Genomic DNA, 23,071 nt, shown 5'->3' on the forward strand with positions numbered 1-23,071 from the left:
GAGCTGTCAATAGGTAATGACACACAGGATGTTTGGGGAAGAGAAATGCTAGATGAGCTGTGTGAGTGAACAGAATCCATTTCTTAGGAAGGAATATCTGAACTTTCTGAAAGTTTGATAGGCTAGCAATGCTTGTGCACACCAAGTCTCTGCCCAGAATGACGGGAATTTACCAGCAAAACTTAGACGATTCACGGTATGTCTGATAGAGTGAAAGTAACAAGTGGAGCGCAGTCATACTGCTAGACATAGCAACCCATAAAAAGGGAGAGGAAAACAGTGAGATGTGTTGAGGGGCCCTCCTGTCCCAGAGTTAGTTTTGGCTAACACACAATCAATCTCTTCTTTACTCTCAACTGTTTCTCCATAAACCCAGCCACGAACTTGAGATCTCCAGCCCATCACTTCTGTTCTCTTTCTGTATTTATAGCAGTCACGCTGTATTAGCCTTCTCTGGAGAAACAGAACCAGCAGGATATATTAGAGAGATATAAGGGGAGATTTAGTATAGGAACTGGCTCCCGTGGTTATGCAGCCTGAGAAGCCCATGATCTGTTGTCTGCACGCTGGAGAACCAGGAAAACCAGTGGTGTATTTCAGTGCAAGTCTGAAGGCCTGAGAGTGGGAGGGCTGATGGTGTAAGTGCATCCTGGTCTGAGTCTGAAGGCCTGAGGACCAGAAGCACTGAGGTCTGAGGGCAGGAGGAGATGGAGGTTTCAGCTCAAGCAGAGAGAGGGGTGGGGGGGTAGAGAGAGGGAAAAAGAGGGAGAGAGAAGAAGAGAGAAAGAGAAAGGGAGGGAGAGGGAGAGAGGGGGAGAGAGGGAGAGGGAGAGAGAGGGAGAGAGTGAGCGCATTCCTCCTTCCTCTACCTTTCTGTTCTATTCAGCACCTCAATGGAGGGGATAATGTCCACCGAACACTGGTGAGGGTGACCTTCTTTACTCGAATGCCACAGACACACCCAGAAATAATGCCAACCAGCTGTCTGGGCAGCTCTCAATGACACATGAAAATTAACCATCACATGTACTCATCATTGGCTTGCCTAGTGGCTCAGATGGTAAAGAATCTGCCTGCAATGAAGGCGACCCAGGTTTGATCCCTGGGTTGGGAAGATCCCCTGGAGAAGGGAATGGCAACCCACTCCAGTATTCTTGCCTGGAGAATCCCATGGACAGAGGAGCCTGGCGGGCTACAGTCCATGGGGTTGAAAAGAATCAGATACGACTGAGAGACTAACAGTTACTTATAACCATCATTAAGCTACAGTAGTCATGGCTGCCACTGCCGAAGTTTCTTCTTTCCCCTCTTTGTCTCTCCCTCCTCCTCCACCCCCCCGACCCCACAACATCAGCTGACATTTCCTGAGCACCTACTATGTGCAAGGATTCAGGCTGTTTGCTTTATATGCATCTCATTTAATCCTGAAATTAGTCCTTTGAAGTATAGGTTCCATTATTATACAAGCTCAGGAAATTAATTTATCTAAACCATTAAACATTATATAAGTCATTAAACCATCATCACATAGAGGGATTTAAAAAATTGAGCTGTAATTCACAGGCCATGGAATTTGGGGCTTTAGTATACTCACAAAATTGTGTAACCATCACCACTATCTAATTCCAAAGTATTTTCATCACCTCAAAAAAAAAAAAAAAAAAATCCATACTCATTAGCAATCACTCCTCATTTTCCCCTCAATCCCTGTAAACCACGAATCCACTTTCTGTCTTTTTGGATTTGTCTATTTGGATATTTCTTATAAAGGGAACCATACAATATATGTCTCAGCATGGCCGCTCAGCCAGTCAAGAATCCAGCAATGCAGAAGACCTGGGTAGGGAAGATCCCCTGCAGAAAGGAATGGCAATCCACTCCAGTACTCTTGCTTGAGAAAGCCCATGAACAGAGGAGCCTGGCAGGCGCCAGTCCATGGGATTGCAAAGAGCTGGACACTACTGTGCGACTAAACCACCACCACCACCATATGCGATATATAGTTCTTTGCGTCTAGTTTCTTTCATGTGGTATAATGTTTTCAAGGTCCATTTATGTTGCAGCATGCATTGGTACTTTATCACTTTTTATGGCCACATAATATTCTGTTGTGTGGGCACAATATCCGTTTGTCAGTTGATGGACATTTGGGTTGTTTCGACTTTTTAGCCACTGCAATAATGCTACTGGGAAACATTCAGGTACGAGCTTTTTTTCATGGACGTTTGTTTTCACTTCATACGGAGGCACTTTTTTCATGACATTTCTGGATTTGCTAGTATCCTTTGAAAATATTTTTTCTGGAAACAAACTTTTATGCCAGAGACGCATGACTGCACACCTCCAAACTGCCATTTCCTAAAATGCTTTTTCTGCAATGTGAGCTCTGACTTCTGTCCTGTCCGTCCTGGGATAGCTTGATTTCCAGAGATGAACATCAGTCCTTCATGCCAGTGGAAAACCCACTCCTCCATCATCCATAGAAGTCCTGATGTCTTCTGTCAGGACTCTGGTTCTTCCTTTGTGGCCAGAAGTTATTTTTTATTCCTTTGGACCTCCACGGAGGTTCATTTGGGCCCTTCCCTTGGCGTTGTTCACTCTCTCCTGCTACTTCCTATGCCTAATTCGGGGCGTGCTTTGGGTTTGATCGTTTTTGCTATTCCTTGTTAGGACATGTGTTGATTTACTCCATAGGTGCTAATGAATATTCACAAACTGAATAAATTTTTGATAGGTTGCTGTGAAATTGTGATTTATAATAAGCAATTTACTTTTGGTCTTTGTCCACCTTTCCAGACACAGAACCACTAAAACCCTTGGAATTTCCTGTTTAGAGAGTGATAAAGGTGTCTTTTGTAATGTTAATGAGGTGACTTTTGGAAAGTCCCTAGATCCCCTTGGGATGGAGGCTGGTTGCTAGGGGAACCAACCTTGTGATTAGAAGGTCCCACCCCCTGAAGTCTATGGAAGAGAGAGGAGGGGGAGAATGATTACAATGGCCAAAAGCCAATGAAGAGGTCAATCATGCCTGTGTATGAAGCCTCCATAAAACCTCAGAAGGATGGGATTTGAAGAACTTCCAAGTTGATTAACAGGTAACAGATTTGACGATAGTAGTGTGCCTAGAAAGAGCATGGAAGGTTCACCCCATTTCCCCATAACTTGCCTTGTGTTTCTCTTTCCTTTGGCTGTTCCTGAGTTACATCCTTTTATATAAATTGATGCTCTAGTAAGTCAGATGTTTCCCTAAGTTCTGTGAACCACTCAGCAAATTAATTGAACCCAAGGAGGGGGTTGCGGAAACCTCCAATCTATAACCAGTTGGTCAGAAGCACAGGTGACAACCTGGACTTGCAATTGGTGTCTGAAGTCAGGGTGGGAGTAGATAATGTCAGAATTGAGTTGAATTGTAGGACACTCAGCTGGTGTCCCAGAATAGCATGGTGTTGTGGGAGAAACAATCAAACCAAACACATTGTAACTGCTGTCAGCATCCTCCTTACCAAGTGCAAAGTGGTTCTCATTCCCTTGAAACCAAGTTGAGTTTCTTCCCGGAGTTGGAGTGACAATGACTCTGTTTTTAACCGGGTCTTGTGGTGGGGAGGAACAGGCTGCAGAGTGAGGTCATGCTCCTGCAAGTTTCCGACTTCTGTGCCCTCCACGTTTCAGTTGTGGGAGAGGAGACTGCCAGCATCTCCTCCTGGACTCTCAGGGGGTTTTGCTGTCCTTGCCCCTTGCTCCTTTTCAAAGGAGGAACATGGCAAAAGGGCCACAGTGTTAGGCTTATTTGGGAAATTATGATCAAATTTAGTCAATGAGCAACTCTTCCAGTTTCTGAGTTTTTTCTTTTTAGACCTCCTTTAATGTCTCAGGAAAAGTGAGATGGTGAGACATTCAAGTGAAAGTGTTCGTCATTCAGTTGAGTCCAACTCTTTGTGACCCCATGGACTGTGGCCTGCCAGGCTCCTCTGTCCATGGAATTCTCCAGGCAAGAATCCTGGAATGAATAGCCATTCCCTTTTCCAGGGGATCTTCCCAACCTGGGGATCAAACCCAGATCTCCCTAATTGCTGGCAGATTCTTTAATGCACCATCAGGGAAGCCATAAACTTCCTTTTAAACCTCCCTGGAAATTGGTCCTGGGTTTTCTGTAGATCCTATTTGTTTAGATCTCTTCAGTCTTATTTGGATAGCCTATTGCTCTCTGCAGAGCACATAACTTATTTTTTTAAATAAAGGATCCAGGATTGAGAATTATGGAAGTGGTTCTCAATCCTGGCTAATAAACAGAATCACACACACACACACACACACACACACACAATTCCTCCAAGTTTTAAGTAAATCCAGAGGTCAACATCAATAACACCTCTCCTGCTGAATTCATTCTGGTTACACATTTTGCTTGGCTGGGTGGAGAGCTTTAATAATTGAGTACTTGTTCTCCACATTGCCACAGTTCATTTGTTCCTTATTGTCTCACACTTGGCCCTCTTCACACATTAATATGACCTGCCTGCCCCTTAAGGTCTTTGAGAATTCAACCCTGCCACAGACAGCCAAATTATCTGCCCTCATTCTTAACCCAACCGCCTTGGCAGCACAGGTAACTCTAGGGAACCATCAGCATATTTGAGCAATGATTATTCTGTCTCTAAGTGTCTGTAAGTATTCTCAATTCTGGCTGAAAGGGCATCACCAGGGAGCTAGTAAAATTATCCATGCCCCCTCTATGTTCAGTCCTTCCCTGAGGGACTATACAATTTCTTAGAGGAGGATACATTTTTCATATGGGAGGAAACGTAATATTTTAAGGAAAATCGTTTTGAATGTGAGGTCTGTTAGCTTGTCTGATGTTAACAGTTTCCCCTTCATGAACTTCCAGATTATAACAGAGTTTCTGTTGGCAAAGTACAGTTGGCAGGGAATTAAGAACTTAGCTGGTAAAGACCCCGCCTGCCAGTGCAGGAGATGCAAGAGATGCGGGTTTGATCCCTGGGTTGGGAAGATCCTCTGGAGAAAGAAATGGCAACTCAGTCCAGTATTCTTGCCAGGGAAGTTCCACGGACAGAGGAGCCTGGTGGGCTACAGTCCATGGGGTCACAAACAGTTGGGCACAACTGAGTGTGCATACACACGTGTAATATTTAGCCTTACAGCCCCACGTGTTACTATCAAATCATCAGAAAGGTTCTTAGATTCCCCTGAAATGAGTGATTCTGCCCAGTCCTGGATCAAGCAGGACACCTGGAGCAGATGGAGACCTCTCTTGAGTCTAAAATCATATATGGTTTCAGTTCAGTTCAGTTCAGTCGCTCAGTCGTGTCCGACTCTTTGTGGCCCCATGAATCGCAGCATGCCAGGCCTCCCTGCCCATCACCAACTCCCGTTTACCCAAACCCATGTCCATTGAGTCGGTGACGCCATCCAGCCATCTCATCCTCTGTCGTCCCCTTCTCCTCCTGCCCCCAATCTCTCCCAGCATCAGGGTCTTTTCAGATGAGTCAGCTCTTCGCATCAGGTGGCCAAAGTAAGGTTTGCTGCTGCTGCTGCTAAGTCACTTCAGTCGTGTCCGACTCTTCGAGACCCCATGGACTGCAGCCCACCAGGCTCCTCCGTCCCTGGGATTCTCCAGGCAAGAACGCTGGAGTGGGCTGCCATTTCCTTCTCCAATCATGAGAGTGAAAAGTGAAAGTGAAGTCGCTCAGTCGTGTGGGACTCTTAGTGACCCAATGGACTGCAGCCCACCAGGCTCCTCCGTCCACGGATTCTCCAGGCCGGAGTGCTGGAGTGGGGGGCCATAGTGCAAACCAGGAACTGCGGGAGACTTTGCCCTAATGTGTGTGTGCTTGGATCCAGGCTTAAACAGTGAAGCCTGGATGTCCCTATCTCACCTGCCCACACTCGTTCCTTTCTATCATATTCAGGATTTAGTCTTTTTTTTTTTTTTTGGCAGGAATTGCAATTTTCTAAATTTAAGGTAATTTCTCTATTTTTGCCTCCCTGCCTCCTACCAAAGAAGCAGAAAGTTTATCTCAGCCAGTTGGAGGTAATTCAGGTTTCCTTAGTACATTTCGGGTTCCCCTCTGAGTACACTCAGGGTTCCCCTGAGTTGCTTCTCAATCCTAGTCATTTTCATAGAGCTCAGGCTGGGGACTGGAATGATGATGTAGGGTGACATTTGTCATCCATCCAGTTTGTCCTGCTGGTCCTCAGCTTTTCATCCACTCCCACCAAAATGATGTTGCTTCCCCTTAGCTCACTAGGTCTCTCTCTGCTGAGCTAGTTCACATCATCATATGGATGAGGGACAGTTTTAGCTGGCCTCTCAACTGTTTGTCAGTTACATTATTTTAAGGGCAGTGTGTCTCATATTCTAGTGCGTTTCAAACTTTATGTGTATCCTAGCCTCTTGGAGTCACGGTAAAATGAAGCTTGTGACTCTGTAGGATGGGATTAGGGCAGGGTCCACGTATCTGCATTTCTAACAAATTGCCAGGTGATGCTGAGGCAGCTGATCCATGGACCACATTTTGAGTAGCAAGGCTGTAGGGACCATAAAGGCTCTCACTTAAATGGAGCTCTCAGGCTCTATCTCTTCTGCTTGCTTGGGGGAAGTAATGTGATAACATGGAAAGATTGTTAGATGGTTGCAAATGCACTGCCCCTTTCCACCTCTAGGGACCGTTACTGCTGAAATGAATGAAAGAATAGCACTTCCCTAACTTACCCACTCGATGAACATGAGTTTGAGTAAACTCTGGGAGTTGGTGATGGACAGGGAGGCCTGGCATGCTGCGATTCATGGGGTCACAAAGAGTCGGACACGACTGAGCAGCTGAGCTGAACTAAAGATGTTCCAACGGTGAAGGCAATGGCACCCCACTCCAGTACTCTTGCCTGGAAAATCCCGTGGACGGAGGAGCCTGGTAGGCTGCAGTCCGTGGGGTCGCTAAGAGTCCCACACGACTGAGCGACTTTACTTTCACTTTTCACTTTAATGCATTGTTGAAGTAAATGGCAACCCACTCCAGTGTTCTTGCCTGGAGAATCCCAGGGACAGGGGAGCCTGGTGGGCTGCCGTCTATGGGGTCGCACAGAGTTGGACATGACTGAAGCAACTTAGCAGCAGCAGCAGCAGCAGCAAGATATTCCAAAGGCTTCCCTGGTGGCTTAGTGGTAAAGAATCTACCTGCCAACACAGGAATGTATTCCTGTATTCCAATACAGGAATTCCTGCCAGATGCAGGAAACTCTGATTCCATTCCTGGGTTGGGAAGATCCCCTGGAGAAGGAAATGGCAACCCACTCAAATATGCTTACTTGGGAAATCCCATGGACAGAGGAGCCTGGTGGGCTACAGTCCATGGGGTCGCAAAAGAGTCGCACACGACTTAGCGACTAAGCAACAAAGATACTCTGAAGGCTCTTTTCAAGTACCCAGGTAGGCTTTGTTAGAATGATGTCACTCTTGACATTCACCATGACTTTATCATTTGTCTTGTTCCCATGCACCCCACCTGGGAGAAGAAAAAAAAGACACTCTTTCCTCTCGTGTGGTCTTCTTAGTATTTATGCCCTCATACCCTTGCCTTGAGTGTAGATTAGACTGAATGCTGCAGAAGTTTTGGGATGTCACTTCTGTGGTTTACAAAACTACTGACTTCCTTCTTGGACACCTGCTCTTTCTTGGATCCTGCGGGGCACAAGCTGTCATTCTGTGAGCAGTTTTATGGGGAGAACCACATGCTGCAGCAAGAAACTGAGACCCTGAGCCCAAGAGCCTGCAACGAACTAAATCTTGGGAACAACTGTGTGTGAGCTTGTAAGTGGATGCTTCAGTTCCAGCTCAGTCTTGAGATGCCTGCAGACCCAGCTACAGACCTGGAGCCAGAGGTGCCCAGCTAAGATGCTGCTGGATTTTTGACCCACAGAAACTGCTGTTCTCAGTTTCTAAGTTTTGGGGTAATTTGTCATGTAGCGATAGATAATGCATATAACCCATCTAACTCAAGATGACAGGCATTTGGGAAACGCCATAAAAATGTCCTGTGAAGATTGTTGTTTAGTCTCTACTTATGTTCAACTCTTTTGCCACCCCAGGGACTGTAGCCCGTCAGGCTCCTCTGTCCACAGGATTTCCCAGGCAAGAATACTGGAGTGGGTTGCCATTTCTTTCTCCATCTTCCTGACCCCGGGATTGAACCCCAGTTTCCTGCATTGGCAGGCAGATTCTTTACAACTGAGCCACCCGGGAAGCCCCCCATGAAGACAGGGCACAATTAATATAACAAAAGGAAAGAATCAGAATTCTGGTTCTAGGGTGGCTACGTGGTCTGAGGCATTCAGTGAGTAGCTCCATATGACACACGTATTGATATTTACACATTGACTATTCATGTGACCTTTAGCCTTTTTTTTTAATGTGCAACTCTTGGGTGTCTGAGTTTGAAACTCAGCTTAACCTTTGTAGCAATAAAGTGACTACAAGGCTTATCGTCTTGCCTTGGAGAGAAGAAAACTGGTGAAACCAACAATTCTCACGTTGCTGAAATCTCCAGGCTGGCAGGAACTGAAGGTTCTTTCTCCACCGCCCCTTCTCTAGTCTCAACAGCTGAGTTTTCTGACTACAAGAAAACCACCTTTGATTATATAAAGGTATTAGGAGTTAGGGAAACACTAGGCCTTTTGTTACCAGCAATCTGGAGCGTTTAGGAAGCAAAGCCATGGGGGTGGGGGTAACCCCTGGAAAGTTGGGCGGGTTTTGTGTCGGCTCCGGCTCTGGGGCTTTCATCAAACCTCTGGGAGAGGAATTCCTAGTTTTTTCAAAGTTGGGCCAAACGGACCCCGAAGGCCTACAAAGCCGCGTCCCTAAGCCCTCAGGGTTTACGACTCGTCCCCCGATACCCGCGCAGCCGGGGGCGTCCCCGAGGAGGGCGACCCCCGCGGGTCCCAACTTCCCGCCGCGAGGCGAGCGTGGGGGTGGGCGGGGTGGGGGCGGGGTCGGCCGCGCTCCCTCCCTCCGCTCCCCTCCCCCGCTCTCCCCACCCACTTCCCTTTCCTCGGCCGGGCAGCCCCGCGGGCGCGACCTCTCCGGGCAGTGACGAGCGGGGAGGAGTCCGCCGCCGCCGCCGCCGCCGCCACCACCGCGGGGGGAGCCATGCCCCGGCCCCGCCGCGCCCCGAGCCCGCTCCTGGCTGCCCGCCGCCGCTCGGGCCGGCGGAGGGAGTGAGCGGGAGCTGCGGGCGACGAGCCGCCGCCCGGCCCGCGATGTCACCATTGTTCAGCTGGGTGGCCAAGGTAGGCGGCGTCGGGCCGGCGCCCGTTACGGTAGCGGACAGCCCGGGAGCTGGCGTCCCGGCGGGCGTGGCTCGGGGAACCTTGGTAACCGTCGGGCTGCTGGGCGTCCGGGCCGCTGGGGGTCTGCGGCGTGGTGGGGGTGGGATCGGACCGCGGCGAGGGGCGCCCCTTGCTCTGGGACCGCGTCCGGAGAGCGGCCAGCGCGGTCCGGGTCGCTCACCAGGTGGTTCTCATTCATTAGACTTTCTTCCCTGTGGGGAGAAAGAGCCAGGGGCCTCACGCCCATTTCACAGGTGGGGAGAGTGAGGCTCGATACCGGGCGGGTGGGCTTCTGCGGCCCCCAGCACGCCCCGGATTCCCCGCGAGGCGTGTCCAGGCGGCGGGACCTCGCGTGTCAGCCTCCCCGATACAGACAGGTTTGTGCTCGGTTGTCGGGACCGTGCACGGAGGATGCCCGGAGGCTGAACTAGGTGCGCTTAGAGGATGTCTGTCTTTTGTTTTTAACTCCCTGGTTTTCAAGGGCGGGTTTGCTGGGGGGTCTGAATTTTAAACCTAAGTTCTTTTTATTTCTTTGAAGTTTTATTTTCAGAACATTGGCGCCTTCAGAATCACTAAGCGTTACAAGTCCAGGCCAATTCCGCTATTGCAAAAACGAAGGGATTGGAGTGGATTTCTAGAGTTCCCACCAGTTTGAGAAGGCAGTGATAGGATAATATCCTCCCGGAGTACCAGGTGTTGTGTGTTTTGAACGATGCAACTCTTGAAGCCTCTACAGGCCGGCGGGCTAATGGGGCACCTTTCTCGAGTCCAGCGGGCTCCTCTCTCTGCCAGTCCATTCGCAGGGCTTGCTCTTGGTGTATGGCAGGTTAGTTGAGCAATTAAATTAAACTCACTGAGAGAACCCGTTAGCCGTTCTGTGACCCTTTACAAATAATAGGTGGTGGTACGTCTAGTTATGATGCAGTGCTTTTAGAGTGTTAAAGTACATTTTTACAAATACCTTTATATGAGGCCGATAGGCTTTGCCTGTTATTTAAGTGATAATAAAATAGAGACGCAGAAACCAGGTAACACTAGTTATTAGACAGGCATTATATCCTACTGTCTCCTCCTGCCCACCAGAATCTTCAGTTGCTGAAACACAGCTAGTAGTAAAAGTGAAGTGACTTTCAAACGTGTTTTGAGTCGTTGTGAAGTAGTTTTGTACTGAAGACAAATTAATAATGCCCAGATTTTCTGGCTTGAAGTGATAGTTTGTTGGCTTTCCCAAATAACAATGAAGTGTAAAAATGTCATATGATTTAAAAAGTAATTCAGGGTGTGTTGCCTGAGTATTCTGTTACTCATTCTAGGTTGAGGATTTGAATCTGCTTCTATATTGGGTTGGGCATAAAGTTCGTTTTTTGGTGACATTGCACAGAAACCCGAGCAAACTTTTTGGCCAACCCAATATTACTGTACTGTTACACTCTAAGGCCAAAAGGAGTAAGAAAAAAAAAAGACTTGTTTTATTCCAAAATCAAGAGGTAAATCTAAAAAAACCTTACTGCTAATACTGTTTTATAGTTTTATGTACTTTCCTAAAACATACAATATAAGATGCTTTACACTATAGGAGTGTGGTGAACTTTGGTTTATATTGGCCTACAGAGGTGATGATGAAAACAGCAAATCAAAGCCTTATTAAAAAAAAAAAAATCAAGGATTTTGTAAGGATTGTCAGCTTTCCACAACTGGCAGTACTTTTGAAAAGTTCATGTAAAAAATGAACAGCATGTGACCAACTTGATCTAAGTTCTGAATCATGTTATTCCAAAATTGTTTAAACTACAGAGCAATAGCAAACAACTATGAAATGTTTTTGGAGCAAAGTTATCTATCAGTTGTCAGCATAATTTTAAGAAATGTTATTCTTTTGTATTTCATTTTTCCTAGGTCTTGTGCTATTGTAAATTGCATCCTATAACTGAATTTTGTAGACTGTGTTATTCTATGAGCACTTTTAGAATATGAAGTTACTGTTTGAAAGTTCATTTCTTGGGGTTATAAGAATGGCTTTCTGTGGAACCTGTTTGGGGTTCAGTTAAGAGACAAGTCATTAACACACTTTGCATTATATACTAGGAAATGCTTTAAAAGTAGAAACGAGGCACAGATATAGTGCAGAATGTGCACACTCCCAAAGTGCATTTATATTAGATTTTAGAATGACCCTTCAAGGACACACAAATGCACACAAGCACACACCTCACACAAACGCTTGCACATCTATTAAAAATTCCTAATTTGACCTTTGTAATTTGCAGCCCAACATCTGTTAGCGAAGAAAAAGGGGAATAGATGTCTGTTACTTGGGGGTACATGTCTGTTACTTGATGGAGGTGGTGACCTGAACTTGAATTTGGTTTTCTTTGGTGATGCATTAATAGTGTGTGAATACTGAACATGTAGAGTGAGTCATTTTATCATGTAAGAATAAAGCCAAAATAGGGAAGAATTTTATTTCAAAGAGATTATCTGTTAAAGAAAAATTAACATACCTTTTTAATATTAGACATGTCCTGGAGCATTAAGGCAGGTGTGCATTATATTGAAAATGGAGCCAGGTTTATGGAGGTGTGATTTCTTTATTTTATTTTTTTGAGGTATGATTTCTTGATTAGTCTTTCATCAGGGATACCGGAGTTTTCATGTAGATTACACTGTTAAATAAAAACAAATTTCTCAAGCTTTGCGATTTTTATATTAAATCCACAGACATCCCTGGCGGTTCTGAGTCATCTATTGAGTATTTCTATGTGTCCACTTCCCTGCTGGTGAAGACTAACAGCAACAGAACTGCCAGATAATTTTCTGAACTTCCTTGGATCTCTACTGCCTATAAAAACTATGGCTAAGATTACTGCTAGTATCTCAAATTAGTGGATTTAAAATGTACATGTTAATTTGTCAGATAAAATAGAAAATGGGAGCTAAATGTCGCCAAATTTGCTGTGTTTTCAAATCCAAGTCGAGTTTCATGTAGCTCATACCTTGTATTAAGCTATTCTCCAGTGCTTCTGTATATATTCAGCAGATACTTAGTGGGTGCCATCTGTGTACCAGGCACTCACTATTCATGCCCTGGAGGAGTTAGCTCATTTTGCACTAAAAGTTTATGTTTTAAAAAGTGTACACACTGAGCTTTATAATATTTAAAAATATATTAGGAAAGGAGTCCTTTTGTAAATTCATACTCAATCACTAATATATATTTTATGTAAAACCAGGTTTTTCATATTTTGACCTTGCTTAGAACCTGAGTTTATAGCCATTATTCAACAAGTTAACAATTGTATTCAACACGGATCTAGTTATTAAGCACCTACTATGTGCCAGGTGTTGATTGAGGACCTGAGATTGAGCCGTGAACAGGCACACCAGGCCCCTGTTTTCATGACTCAAATTCTATACAGGAGAGACAGCAGTGAAGGAAGCAAATAAATAACTGTAATAATTGCAGATGGTGGTGAGTGTTAGGAAGGAAAGTTAACAAGGTGGTTTGGTGGGGAGTGCCTGGGGCTTAGGTGGCATTTCACCTGAGTGGTAATAGGTCCCTAAAGAAGTACCAGAAAGAGGGGCTAGCAGGGAACAAGGCCTGTAGGTGGGTCTGGTAGAGCAGCAGAAGGAAGGCAGGTGATGCATAAGAGAGCTGGGTCCCGAGTCAGGAAGGGCTGATGTGGGCCAGACTGTAGAAGGTTCCAGGGTGCTGTGCAGGGTTTGCTTCTAAGTGCTGTGGGTGTGAAAGCTAGGAGTGTTGTCTGCTTTGGGAAGCAAAGAGGACCACTTAGGAGGCTGGTGTGGTTCAGGAGGTGGTAGTGATGCCTTGGATATGTAATTATTCTCTATGTTCTGGAATGACTGTGACCCAGTGTCTGAGATTGGTGCAAATGACTGAGTAGCAAATTGCTTCTTCTGTATTGAATACAAGCACAATTTGTTCTTTGCACAGCTGCTGCTAACCACAGCTTGCAGGCACAGTTGGGTCCTGGCATTGGGCTTATTTACTTACCTCTGAGGTTTCCTGCAGACTGGATCAGCCCACCTTGGATGCCTCTGACCAGTTGGACTTGCTCTTCTGTTAACTGGCACACAGTGGCCTTCCTGGAAGGTGTGACTCTGACTATAGCTAGTATATAGGTGGCAGTGTTGCTGTCTTGCTTAAAGTCAGCCTGATGTTCGTTTGTTGCTGAGATTGTGTCCTAGGTTGAGATGGAAAATTTTAAAATATGTATTACCATATTTTTTTGTCTGTAGATTTAAATTACTTTTAATTACTGCATGTTTGAGTTTAATGAAGAGGGAAGAACTTGTCATAGCCAAACCACTCCTTGAATTTGAAAAATTTGCTGCCTCTGCTAAGCAGAACTGGTGTAGCCCCCACCAAGCTCCTGTGGGGGTGTTTGAGCAGTAGTGGCTGCAGCCTCTCTCTGTGCTTGGGGAGCTCTGATTACTGAGAATGACAGTAATTTGGGCACAGGTTGATTTTACAAAGAGAGAAAGGAGAAAAGCAGGGATAGAAACCCCATCTAATCCACAACGAAACACTGCCTGGAGCAGATCTCATAATGAGAAAGAAAGTAAATTATAGCTTGTTCTCCTAGATAGATTGCCTAATCCAACCTTAGCCTTAAATGTGCCTCTGCTCTGATCTTCCATTTCTGACCATCTGAGTCCTTCTCGTGGTCACGCCTTCCCTGAAGCATCTCTGATTACTCATTCATTCATTGGATGAGCTACTGAACTGGGTAGGAAATAACTGCAGGAGCTCCTCTGGCAGGGGAGGGTAGACCTCAGCCAGCTGGGCCGTGCCATGGGAGAGCAGGGAGGGGCTCCTGCCCTCTCCTGAAGGTGGCCACGGGGGAGGTAGCCAGGAAGCTCAGGGCTGCAAAGTGGTTGGGGTAGCATGTTCAGAGGCCTGCAGGCACGTTGGAGGAGCCTCAGTGACAGGCTGTTGGTCAGGCTGGCAGGAAATCTGCTATAGGGAGTAGCAGAGAGTGAGCTGAACAGATGGGCTGCGCCCAGGATATGCGTGGCATACAGACCCCTTCAGAGGAGTTGACATTTTACCTGCGATAGTGGGAACCATTAGAGACCAAAACGGATCTGTCCCTAGACTCCTGTAGCTGTGTAGTCTAGTCTGTGTATCTTGCATTGCAGTTATTTAATCTTCTTAGCCTGTACACTCTGTGAAAACAGAGGTGGTGTTGTCATGTATACCAGCGTGTACAAATCAGTTGGGCATCTTGTTGAAATGTATTAAATGGTTCTGCTTTAGCAGGTCTGGGATGGAACTCAAGATTCTGAATTTCTAACAAGCTTCTCACAGGTGATGATGCCGATACTGCCCATCTGAGGACCACATTTTGAGTAGCCAGGTTCTCAATTTAAATATGTCCTTTTATACCTACTATTAGACATAGGAGTTGCTCGTATTTTTTGAAACAAATGCTGTGACTTCAGAACAGTCACTTGTATATGGGAGGATAATAGTGGAATAGCGTCCTATGAAATAAGACTTAAAAAAACTCAGCAACTTTGAAATTGGGTGTCTGCAATGGAGTATTACTCAGCCATTAAAAAGAATACATTTGAATCAGTTCTAATGAGATGGATGAAATTGGAGCCGATTATACAGAGTGAAGTAAGCCAGAAAGAAAAACACCACTACAGTATACTAACACATATATATGGAATTTAGAAAGATGGCAATGATGACCCTGTATGTGAGACAGCAAAAGAGACACAGATGTGTAGAGTGGACTTTTGGACTCTGAGGGAGAGGGAGAGGGTGGGATGATTTGGGAGAATGACATTGAAACATGTATACTATCATGTAAGAAATGAATCGCCAGTCTATGTCCGATGCAGGATACAGGATGCTTGGGGCTGGTGCACGGGGATTACCCAGAGAGACGTTATGGGGTTGGAGGTGGGAGGGGGGTTCATGTTTGGGAACACATGTACACCCGTGGTGGATTCATATCAATGTATGGCAAAACCAATACAGTATTGTAAAGTAAAATAAAGTAAAAATAAAAATTTTTAAAAATAAAATAAAAAAATAAAGTTACAGAGCTTATAATTTATTTAAAAAAAAAGAAATTGGGTGTCTGGAGAACAAGAGTGGAAGGAAAAATTTGCATTGCATACTCTTGCACCTTTTAAAAATTTTGAACATTTTACATATGAACTCTTCAGTTTATTAACTTTTTTCATTTTTGGCCGGACCCCACAGCTTGTGGAATCTTAGCTCCCTGACCAGGCGTTGAACCCACGCTGTCATCAGTGAGAGTGTGGCATCCTAACCTTTGGACCTCTGGGGAAATCCCTGTTCAGTTTATTAAATTAAAAAAATACTTTGATGACCTTTCCTCATTTTCAGTATATTTAACTTCGCCCCAAATTCCATTAGGATAATATAATAAACTAGGCATCAAATTGTTATTGAAAAGTAGATTCAAATCTCCTGCTTTGTTTTTTGGATAGATTTATTTTTTGACCAATTTTAAGTTCATGGCAATATTGAGCAGAAGATACAGTTCCCACACATGCAACAGCCTCCCCTGTTGTCAGTATCCTTAATCAGTGTGGTACATTTGTCACAATTGATGAACTTGCATTGATATATCACTATCATCCAAAGTCCATAGTTTACACTGTGGTTCATTATTAGAGTTGTACATTCCATGCGTTTGGATAAGTGTGTAATTGCATGTATCTGTAATATCACAATGAATAGTTTCACTGCCCTAAAAATTCTCTGTGCAATGCTTTTCTTCCCTTCTTTCTTCCAGCCCCTGGCAACTGCCGATCTTTATGGTTTTGCCTTTTCCAAAATGTCGTATAATTGGAATCATAAAAGTATGCATTCTTTTCAGATTGGCTTCCTTCGCTTAGTAATGTACGTGTAAGTTTCCTCGGCGTCTTTCATGGCTTGATCATTCATTTCTTAGTACTGAATAATATCTCACTGTTTGCCTGTACCAGTTTATTCATCTACAGAAGGACCTCTCAGTTGCTTCCAAGTTTTGGCAGTTATGAATAAGCTGCTATAAACATCGTTGTGTCAGTTTTTGTATGGACATACGCTTTCAGCTTTTTGGGGGCAAACATCAGGGAGAAGGAGTGTGGGATCATATGGTGAGAGTAAGTTTAGTTTTCTAAGAAGCTGCCAAACTGTTCTCCAGAGTGGCCATACCATTTTGCATTCCTACCAGCAGTGAGTGAGAGTTCCTTTTACTCCACATCCTCGTCAATATTTAGTATTGCCAGTGTTCCAGATTGTGGCCATTTGAATAGATGTGTAATAGTATCTCTTTGTTGCTTTAATTTGCATTTCCCTATTGATATATGATGTGGAACCCTTCCTTTCTTTTGATAACTTTTAAGGAGTAAAAATAATAGTCTTTTTGAATTTTATTTCATAATATACATTGCTATTCAGGAACATTTATAAAAGTTATAGAAAAGCAAAAAAATTTATTCGGTTCTATTTGTGTCTCTAGACTTAAGTACCTTTCTGTTATTATTTCTGTTACCTCTGTATTTGCTTTTGAAAGATTGATGAACTAGCAGTTTACACTGCTTTGTTAGATTTGTAAGAAAAATGTGATGAAAAAAATTTCCTTCATTATCGTGCACTTTGGTACTTCTGCAGAGTATTTTTTGTCTGTTACATGTTGTGATGGAATTAGACTCACAGGCCTTGTTCATTTTGAGCTGGGCTGAGCCTTTTTCATCTGTAAAATTAATAATGTGTTTTGTATTTATCTCTTTTTTATAGGTCCTGTTTTAAAATGGAATGTCAAATTTTGCATAAGAAATTATGAAGACTGTCTGCAAATGTAAACTATTTAAAATGTGGTTGAGTTTGTAGTTTAAGTTCATGGTTTTTGTGAATGCGTGGTGGTAGGTGCCATGGATCCAGAGGAGGGTAGGACACAGGCTTAGCCTTTGAGCAGCTTGCAGTTTAGCAGGGAGAGGACGCCTGTGAAGATAGTTGAATTTAGTGTGATAATACAGGTATGCTCAGGGAGTCAGGTAGACTTTAGAGGAGAGGATACCTGAACTAAGTCTTTAAAGAAACATGATTGAGTTGTAGGTCATTGGTGTGATGGATTATGAAAAAAGTTAGGATATACTCTTGGTAGTTTCCCAGCATATTTTAGCATATTTCAGGGCTGCTCTCTAACTCTGCTTTGCTTTTGAGACCAGTGATTTTTTTTAACCTTAAGGAAGACAGGTCCCATTAAATAAATTACCCAGATACCAGGAGATTCAGAATTGAGAGTGACTCTATTCTTTCATCCCAGCATACCCTAGCGCATGGACACACCTATTGATAATTGTGGTATGATGGTCATTCTGGTTATACTGGAATGGAGTTCCATTTTCTCTTTTCTACATGAGGAAACTGAGACCCAGGGCTTCATTTGAACAAGGTGACTTTCTTTGAACAAGATCACATATGTTATGGTAGGACTTAAATCCAAGGTCCCAGATGGGTTTTTTCACACTTTGTTAATGTCCTGCTGATTTGTTTGTACTTTCTGTCTAAATTATTTTACTAAAATCAAAAGTATGCATGTCTATCAGTAGATTGTCATTGAGAATATTCTAGTTAGCTACCTGAGTGTACGCATGTGCATTTCAGAGTAGATCAAGGGGCCTGCAAGGAAATAGGCAAAGACAAGAGGCATAAATTGAGTAGTCTGTTGAGGTGGATGGAGATTCTCCGACATATGGAAGAGTGTCATTCTCATAGATGTTCAAGAGCCTGGGAGGCTTGACCAGTTATGTGAACTTTGTACAGGAAGAAGCCAGGTTCTGATTATTCGAAGAGAGTGGAAGTTGCCAAAGTCCAGTGAGGTGACATGTCTCCCAGTCCTGGGCTCCCATTACCAAGAGGGCGTCCTGGGGTAGACGAGGCAGGTGTGTATGCTATAGCTCTTCTCCTCCAGTAAGAGAGAGGGAGTTTTCTTAGAGAAGCATCACTTACAGAGTAGATTTATAACATTAATGCAGCCATAGGAAGGAAGAGATGATTACATTTCTGAGCCGTTAATGTGTGCTAGCTATTGTGTTGGGAGTAGTCAGCTTCCAAGGAATCCTGGAAGCAATGATATTATTCCTTCCTCCCTCCTTGTTGGGAAAAGTGTATGAAGAAACTGAATCCAGAGAAGTCAGGCAGCTTGTCATAGCTGTTGAGATAACTGGAAAGTGCTCTTTATGTTAAGAATTATTCCAGAGTTTCCTGCCGTAGTGGCATCTCCTCCAGCCAGCGACAGGACACCAGACAGGAAGCTGAAGGTGTGGCTTGGAGGCCCAGGTTTGCTGGTGTTGCTATTTAGCCTTGGCTCAATGCCATGGGAATGGTAACCTCTGCTCTGCTGCCAGCCGTGCAGTTCTGCTTGGGTGTCACATGAGATGAGGTGAGTGAATGTAAACTGTTGAGCACTCTTTGGAGTGGGCTTGTCCAGGCAGTGGGGTGGATGGAGTCATATGTTTCCACTGAATTTGACTCATACATCAAAGTTGTACTTCCTTGGGCCTTGACCTTTGGTCTCATAGGACATCGTGTTGAACAACCTCGATGATTGTTCTCAGTTTGAAATATCTCTTGTTACTGCAAGTCAGGGCGGTCATCTTAGACTGTCTACCTCTGATAAGGAAGAGAGGGCCTCTGGACCCACTGGCCTGGATGGATCTCCTCTCCATCTGTTCCCAGTGGAGGTGCCACCTTGGACACATCAATTCTCTTAAAGCACGAATGTGTTCATCTTCAAAATGGGGCTAAGAGTCATCTTCCAGGCTGTTGAGGATTTACCCACATAAGATACTTATAACAATGTCCGAATCAGATCAAGCACTTAATGAATGTGAGCCATCACCATCATCTTTTTTATCGCATTTAGAGATGGAGATGACCTTCACAGTTGCTTATTAGTTCTGTTCCCTTTTCTGAAAGATGAAAACATTGGATCCTCCAGAGATGAGGTGGTTTCCCTGAAGTGACAGCTGAGATTAAAGCAAGGTGTCCTGACTCAGACCAGAGCTCTTTGCATCACTGGGTACTCACCTTGGTATCAAGGGTTTCTTTTTTCTTCTGTTGTTTTATCACATTCTGCATGAATTAAACATAAGTCCTGATTCACTTGTGCAGAACAAGATCATAATGCTTTTTAGATCACAAGTCATTTAGCTCCAGTAAGGGAATAACAGGGCAGAGAAAATTAGACTGGCCTCTGCCACCAGCCACCTCTGTGACCTGACCCAGGGGGAAAATTGTGCCTTGACTTCCCCTTCCCTAAAATAGAGGTAGGGAGCAGCTGTGCCACCCTTTCTGAAGTCCTTTTCTTGTCTCAAAATACTGTGAAGAATTCCTTCACTGCCAGTGCCGTTTCAAGTTCAGAAAATAGTGTGCCCCTCAAAGATGTCGATTCTCCAATTTTGGAAAAACTTTAAAAATGGGAAGGAAGTTTATTTGTTTAGCAGAGTTCATAATTGTAGGCAGATAAGAATCAGCCAAATGGTATTTTGCGGAAGTTCTTTTCACAGGGTGGACCCAGAGGAAATCAGTCACTAGGTGAAAATAAATCCTAAGATCTTTGAGACAATATTTGCTTAGAGACATTTTACACAGGTCTATTATGATGGTCTCTATTGTGTCAGGTTTTTTGCTTTCTTACACATGTAAGTTTCCAGATTTGAAATATTAGAGCTTTGATTGTATAATGTGACTTCAGAAGCACAAACCAAAATCCTTCTTATGAGTAATGAGTTCGTTGCTCTTTGTGTTTTGATTATTACTAAATGAATCGTGTAATGAGCATGAAGTTTGCTAGTGCTTTTGGTATGGTCAGAACCCTCTTAATAGTTCTAAAAATAGCCATAGTACTGTTCCTGCATTTGAAAAGGAATGAAGGGAGTACATGAGAAGGTCAAGTACACTGGAGTCTCGGTGACGGCATAGCACCCAGTTTTAGTGTAACTGAGGGGTGTGATTTTACCAATTCTATAGTACTTAGACTACTTGAGATGTAATCTCTGGGTTTTTCCCCCAGAGCAAGAGGTCACTGTGCTAGACCACCAAAGCATATGATTCTGTATTAATTATTTTGCAATTACCACACTATTCGGGGAGTCCTGTGGTATTTCCAGACATTCTTGGCCAAGAAATCCAGCTTCTTTTTCAAGTTCAGTGTCAGTTAGCACACACTGATGGTATGTCTTCTCTGAACCTGGCACTTGGGACACAGATGCCAGGATGAGAAAGATGGAATTCCTGGCTTTCAGAGGGGAGGGCGAGTGGGTGTGTGCAGTGGTCTGTGCACAGAAGTCTCACAGTCAAGTGGGCTGGGGGTGGGGCTCTCAACACATGAGTAGCCTTCTGGTCCACGGAGATCATAATTTTCAAAATGCAGTAAATTCTACTTGACAGTCTCACTGTTGACTTTAATCAGCAGGCATAGTCAGAACCGGTTGTACACATCTTAAAGATTGTCCTCTCAAAAGGAGCCAGAGATGTGGTTTGGATGTAGGTGTTATGAAAGCCTGCAGTGTCCTGGAGCACCTCTCTCAGCAGGTTTTCAGGGCTCTGTAGATCTAACAATTTCTTTTGGCTTTAACCCTGATTGAATAAACAGAGGCTGTAGAGTACAACTGGCTCCTCTCTGTAGGAGCAAGGTGAGTCTGCTCTCAGGTCCTTTGGGCAGACCCCAGGCTGGGCTCCAGAGCCTTCACATCCACATAGTCTTAGTGGTTAAACTGGAAAGTGCAGCCAGCGGGGCTTGTGAGTCTTTTAAGGGAAATCCCCAAGTTACTGGAAATGTGGGCACTGTTCTTTTTTTTTTTTTTTTCTAATTTGGTGGGCTTAGAAGTTTAGTCTAATGAAGACATTTCAAGCCGAGGTATTTATTTCGTCTTTTTTTAAAAAGCAAATCATGGGGACCTGCTGTGGTCTAGGGAAAAAGCCCTGAAGGGAGAGGTCAGCTCTGTCTAGCCCAGCCTGTGACCGGATGCCTGTCATTCCAGGCCCCTGGGGCTTGTTTCCTGAGAAAATGAACAGATTGAAATGAGTGGTCTGAGAGTCCCATCCAGGGGTGAGCGGGAGTGCTTCGATGGAAGAAGCAGCTCCAGCGAGCAAAGGCATGGAGGCGGACTTTCGAGCAGAGGCGAGGGACGTGTGTGAGTGGAGCTCTGACCCTCCCTGCCCACCGAGCTTGGCCTGTTAGGGCATTCATACCCTGGTGTGGAGGCTCTGTGGGTCAGGCTGGGGGGTCAGTGTTATGGTAGACGTTGGAGAGAAGCCCTGGACAGTTGGTTGAGTAAAAGAGGAGGCTGCCAGTGGAGAGTGTGGGAGGGGAGTACTGCTAGAAGCCAGAGGCGGGGCTGGGGGAAGGATAAGGGTCTTGCTGTGGTCTGAGTTAAGTATAGGCCTAGACCAGTGCTTGAGGTTTTCTTAAGCCAGAACTAGGTTTTGGCTCCTAGTGAGAGAGACTGTACTCCTGATGGCTTACTGAAAAATGGAGAAGAGAGAAGAGTAGAGGGCACTTTCCAGGTTTTCAAACCAGTTGCCTGGAAAGCAGTTGGGAAACAAGGAAATGAGAGAGACCTGTTTTAGGGCAAAGAGAATGAGCTTGATTTGGTTTTAAGGTCAGTGTGCCCAAAGTCTGGGCCATTCTCAGAGAGGTGATTAGAAATTTGAGTCAAACTTGTTTCACCAAAAAAAAAAAAAAAAATAGTTGAGTCAAGTTTAGGAAAGAGTTCAGGGTTAAGATGTATGCTAAATTATCTTTGTTCACCTTTGGGGAGTGGGTGAGGTTTCTGGAGAGAGTAGAGAGAAAAGCAGAACATAATAGTTTTCTCTGAGATGCCTGAAATGGAGGTGTCTTTTACTGTTCTAGTCTGTAGACTGTACTAGTCTAAAGGAGGGGATTACGTCAACAAAATTTCTTCACCTTTTCCCTCCCTGTGGGGCTTGTTTTTCTCCTCTTTGTAAACCAAGATGAAATCCCACATTTGAAAATGTCTTTTGGATTCAGAGACTGTAGTTCCTGCTTGGTAGGTGGAATGATTGTTCCTTTATCATGGAATCAATCTACAGTAGGTCAGGCTGGGAAGCTTCTCAGCACATACTAGCTGTCCCCTTGGCACGAGAGAAACAACAAAGCCTTGAACACATTCCCAGCAGCAGCTCTTGGCTGGCACATCTGCTCCTTTATCTCTTGTCAGCCTTGGTTTCAGTGCTGGTTCTCTAGGAATGTTCCTGATTGTAAAATATCTGGGCTCCTGAAGCTGCAGTCAGTAGAGGAGCCTGGTGGGGTGTGGGCGGGGAGGAGGAACTACTCTGGCCGATTCTAGCCAGGGGAAGTGCTGCTTTGGGGGCGCCTGGAGTATGGCTCTGAACCCTGGAGCCGTGCTCCCATCCCGTCCAGGAGGCTCAGCATCCCAAGATGACCCTGCTCTTCTACACTTGAGCAGAACTGTGTCTCACCTGGAAGCCCATGTTTTTTCCTTTCGACCTACTTGCTAAGGCAGTGGCATCTATTCTGTTTTTCTGCCTGAGCTGCAAGGTCATGGCTTGGTTCCCCAGGCTCTATTCATGGATTTGCAGGCACCTTGCCATTCTTACTGCCTCTGCTTTTAAGGTCTTCTGAAACTGAAACTTGCTGTGTGGCCTGATGAGCTGGAAGGATGGTGGGGCCATGGCCCCTTTAATGTCAGGATA

At 44.7% G+C, this 23,071-nt stretch overlaps 1 protein-coding gene across 6 annotated transcripts in view; it reads left to right on the top strand.

Moving 5' to 3' along the window:
- Positions 1 to 23,071, top strand: part of TBC1D1 (TBC1 domain family member 1) — a 230,926-nt gene that overhangs the window by 69,847 nt on the left and 138,008 nt on the right. The window contains exon 1 of one of the 6 annotated variants that reach the window (XM_040238009.1): positions 9,085 to 9,300. The exons of the other annotated variants lie outside the window; for them this stretch is intronic. Within the exon in view, the coding sequence (XP_040093943.1) occupies positions 9,271 to 9,300 (30 nt within the window). The 5' untranslated portion in view covers positions 9,085 to 9,270. Of the gene's footprint in view, positions 1 to 9,084; positions 9,301 to 23,071 lie in introns of those variants that run through there. 6 annotated transcript variants of the gene reach the window in all.

The sequence above is a fragment of the Oryx dammah genome, unplaced genomic scaffold, assembly GCF_014754425.2.
Source record: "Oryx dammah isolate SB20612 unplaced genomic scaffold, SCBI_Odam_1.1 HiC_scaffold_3, whole genome shotgun sequence".
Lineage (NCBI taxonomy): Eukaryota > Metazoa > Chordata > Mammalia > Artiodactyla > Bovidae > Oryx > Oryx dammah.